Source organism: Dipodomys spectabilis, unplaced genomic scaffold (genome assembly GCF_019054845.1).
Source record: "Dipodomys spectabilis isolate Male_0828 unplaced genomic scaffold, ASM1905484v1 ptg000024l, whole genome shotgun sequence".
NCBI lineage: Eukaryota > Metazoa > Chordata > Mammalia > Rodentia > Heteromyidae > Dipodomys > Dipodomys spectabilis.
In genome coordinates this window covers 25,899,532-25,903,520 of record NW_024870701.1, presented here as the reverse complement: position 1 = coordinate 25,903,520, position 3,989 = coordinate 25,899,532, and the positions used below count along the sequence as shown (strand labels likewise).

The following is a 3,989-nucleotide window of genomic DNA, read 5'->3' as shown; positions in this document are numbered from 1 at the left end:
GTAAGAGGTTCTGTGCCCACCTTTCCTCCCCCTCCCCCCCCCCCCGGTGCGGAAGCGCTGGGGGGAAGCCCCTGCGTTGCCACCCTTCCTGGGGTGAGCGGTCCCCCCCCCAGGAGGCGTGGGGGGGGCAAATCCAGAAGAGCGACCAGGGAAATCTCGAAGGGCATTCCTTGGGGGTTCCCCGTTCCTAGGCTTTTCTCTGTCTCCGCGAAGTGGGGAGAGATCATGGGCGCTGTTCCTGTGCACTCACTGTACAGACACGAGGCAAGGAATTAGATGCTTGGTTTCCTGGTCATGAAGAGGGTGCAGGGGAAAGTGTGTGTGTGTGGGTCATGTTTTCTCCATACCTGGAAAGGCGTTGAGGTGTGTGGCCGAGTTGGACCCAGTCCAAGCCCGCCAAGGAAGGCTGGGAGAAACGAGCCACAAAAGCTGGAAAAAGTGTCCCCCTTGAGTGAATCCAGAGGGTCATACCGGGCACAAATGGTCCCGACACTGCCCTGGCCTCGCAGCTTTGGAGTTTGGGCGCAGAGTTGAGATGGGAGGCGAACTTAGCATCTCAGCCAGCCTCGGGGTGAAAAGGAAGGACAGCCTGGAGAAGTTGCTGCTCCCTACATGTTTTACACAGTAGGCTGTAGACTGGTTGGCTTCCCCTCACCCCCCCTTCCAGGGCCGCGGTGACGTTGGCTGCCCCTTACTTGCGCGGGGACCCGGGCTTCTTGCGTGGGACCCCGAGTCCCCTGCCTACCCTTTTCATCACCCTTCCCCGCGACGTCCTCTCTCGGCTTCTTTCTGCACCCAGTGGGAGGTGCAGCTGGGTCTCTGCAGGGTCCCCCAAGTTCACCAGCACGCACGGGGGCACCGCTCCCAGATGAGCTGGGAGAAAGGGGAGTCCCGTGTTCCCCGCGCGCGGTGGGGGCGGGGGCGGCGGAGGTGATTGCACTTAGGGGCGGGCCGGGGCGGGGGAGGGCGAGGAGAGGTGGGGGGGTCCTGAGAGTTCCAGGACGTGAATGGGGCACAGTTGCCCCCCACCCCGTCAACTGTGAAGTGCGCCGCTCGGGTCCAGCCGCGACCAAAGCCGGTGGTTTCCAGCCGGGCCCGCCGAGCGCGGCGGCGGCGGCGGCCGCAGACGTGGAGGAGCGGAGCGCCGAGGCTGGCGCCAGGCGGCCTCTTTTGTTTATCTGACAGCTAAATATCAAGGCAATCACCGCCTCGCGGCCCTGCCTCCAACCCCCACAGCTAAGACAAACAGTTGGGCTAAAAGGATGCCTGTGTTATCATAAGTTTCTATCTCTCTTTCTCATGGCTCAGCCTTTATATTCTCTTACTTTTTTAATTCCAGAGTCTCCTCCCCCTCCTTACTCCAGATACCCGATGGATTTTCTCAAACCAACTGGTGAGTAGATGGTTTTCGAAGTATCTTTCCTGTCTTAAGCTGGAACTCCGAATCCCTAAAACTGAGGGTGGTGGTGTCCAGGGAGGTGCTCAGCTCACACAAATTCTTTATAGGGTTCCTGTATCAGAAGTTTAGATTGTTGTTGTTGTCTGGACTTTCTTCTTCTTCCCAGAGACGTTTCTTCGATATGCTTTTACATTTTGTTCCTTTTTGTAGTTTGCACTCTGACCAAACTTAGCTCAGCTTTTAACACAGAGGTTTTAATCCCCATAGTAGTCTGGAGAACCAAACAGGACAGGCTGATGGGAAAATTTAGGGACTTGGGGATGAGTAAAAGGAAGAGAAGACAGTTTCAGAGGGTTCAGGAGAGGCTTTGGTTTGGAGGAAGGCACTGGAATATTTGAGATGTCTGGGAACAAGGAGGGAGTAGGTTCCCAGTTAGCCCTTTCCTGGGATTTTCTCAGAATTCTTGGTAGGGACCATGAAAGTTTCCAGCACTTCTTGCTTGCCTGTTGCTTTGTCACCGAATGGAATGGGGCCAGGGTAAAAGCCCATTTGAGACTGGCACCAGCCTGGTTGTGGTTGTCTGCATTCAACTTTGGAGCTGGCTGTGCCAGGGGACAGTGTCAACAGATCCGATTGGGGGTGACAGCAGGGACAAGTCCTGGTTTCTTGGAGCCCCTTCCTCCAGTGGGAGAGTCATTTGCTGAAAGTACAGATTGTAACTTGCTTTGTTTTTGGGGTGTGTATTTGTGTATGCTTGAATGTTGGGCCTACAAAAAAATGCGATGTTGTGACATTTCTATTTTGCCAAGGTTCTGGGAGAGGGGAAAAGTGAAGGGTTGGGCACCATTTAGCTCCTGGAATTCTACAAGTCCTTCCGCCTCATGAGTTTTGGCTGTTGGGCCTTTCCCCCCACTAATTAAAAGTTTTGCTGGGCGTTGTCATAAATTAAATACTTTAATGAACATGTAACCGAAGCCCATGCTGTGCAGCCAGCCCTCCCTGGACAGGACGCCACCAGCTCACTCAGGTTGGGAAGGCGTTCCTGCTTGCCTGGTGCCTGGCTAATAAGTGGCCTGCAGAGCATGTGATATTTTGCTTTCGATTTACAAAACACCAGATAAATGGTCATTAATGAGAAGATAACTAACTCTGTATTTGTAACAAATGTTAACTGGAATTACCTACCAACCTCTGTTTCCCCAAAGAATGGAACTTGCCAGCATTTTTGGCTTAGAAAAAACTAGAATTCTTTGAGGTTAGTTTTCTTAATGAGTATCTCTGTGTTTTATTTTCTTCTTTCTGTATTCTTCAAATTTAAGGAGGTTGCCATTAAAAAAGTCCCAGAGATAAAGTATAGCATAAAAGTCCCTTCAAAACTTACACCCCACCTCCCCCCACAAAACAACATTGAAAAGGACCAAATTATCTTGGTTTTGCTGTAGAAATATTAGAATAAGTCTGTTCATAAAGTCTGTCCATAGGTTTTAAACAGTCATTCTGGCAGGCCAGGACCTCATTTTTTTAGGTGAGGGGAGTGATGTATTTATTCATTAGCAAGTGTTGACATTAGGTAGCAAGATGTGTGTAAAGAGAGAAGCCACAAAGACAGGAATGTGCCATTTCCAAGGGGAGAAACGGTCTCCAGATCAGCCAATAGGAAGTGATTATCCTGCCAATCGGAAACGCAAACAGCTGGTTACTCACCCCGAATGTTTTGTTTAAATAAAACAACAACAAAAGGAAAAAAACCAGGCTCTGTTTGGTAGGAACACGGGGGTAGTAACAGATGAAGCCCCCTTGAGAGGAATGGTCAGGACACAGGCAAGGCAGCCAGGTCTGAGGCTGCCAGGGGTATGGGACTAGGCTGGGACTGGTTTTGCTGGCTGCTGTGGCCAAGGTTGTTGTGGTTAAGCACACATACGGGAGAGGAACTGTCTCAGGTTTTTCTCATGTTAGGTTTGGGAATTCAGATCATCCAGTTCCGTTCTTACGTTTCTAAGCCTTGGTTGAAGTTGTAGTGTTGGATTAGGTGAGAGAAACATAAGGGCTTTGTAATGGGCAGTTGTTAAAATCTGGAATCCATTCTGTGAAGTCCTCAGCTTGGGAAGACTGGTACCCCAGAGTTGAGGAGCCTGTGGGGGTAACTGGGGGGCTAAAATGATGGTAAGGTTGCTTAACTGCAGCCTCTGGCAGGGTCTGAACTTTACCCACCTAGTTCTGTGTGGTCCCAAACCAGCAGAGTGATCTTGCAAAGGCATGTTCATGGACCTGAACTTTGGGACAAGTGGCTGTAGCTTGTGGTTCTTGGATGTTAGAATTCGCTGTTCCGCAGGTGGGCATCCTTGGGGGTTTAGCTTCCTGGGTGCTCTGTGGACTATTTAGGAAGTTTGAGTATCCAGGCTTGCTATGGAGAGGAGCTTCAAGTGGTCTCTCTTTATGTTTGGGCTGGGAAAGCCAGGGGGCCAGTGCCACAGTGTTTTTTAAAATTTTTCCTTCCTTCCTTCCTTCCTTCCTTTTTTGGTGTTAGTCCTAGGACTTGAACTCAGGGCCTAGCATTCCACCACTTGAGTCACAGCTTTACTTTAGGCTT

The 3,989-nt window shown here is 50.8% G+C and overlaps 1 protein-coding gene across 2 annotated transcripts in view; it reads left to right on the top strand.

Annotated features, from left to right (window-relative positions):
- The window catches only part of Smad7 (SMAD family member 7), a 29,689-nt gene that overhangs the window by 821 nt on the left and 24,879 nt on the right, over positions 1–3,989 (top strand). For both annotated transcript variants that reach the window (XM_042675233.1, XM_042675232.1), the window contains exon 2: positions 1,340–1,393. In XM_042675233.1, the coding sequence (XP_042531167.1) occupies positions 1,340–1,393 (54 nt within the window). The remainder of the gene's footprint in view (positions 1–1,339; positions 1,394–3,989) is intronic.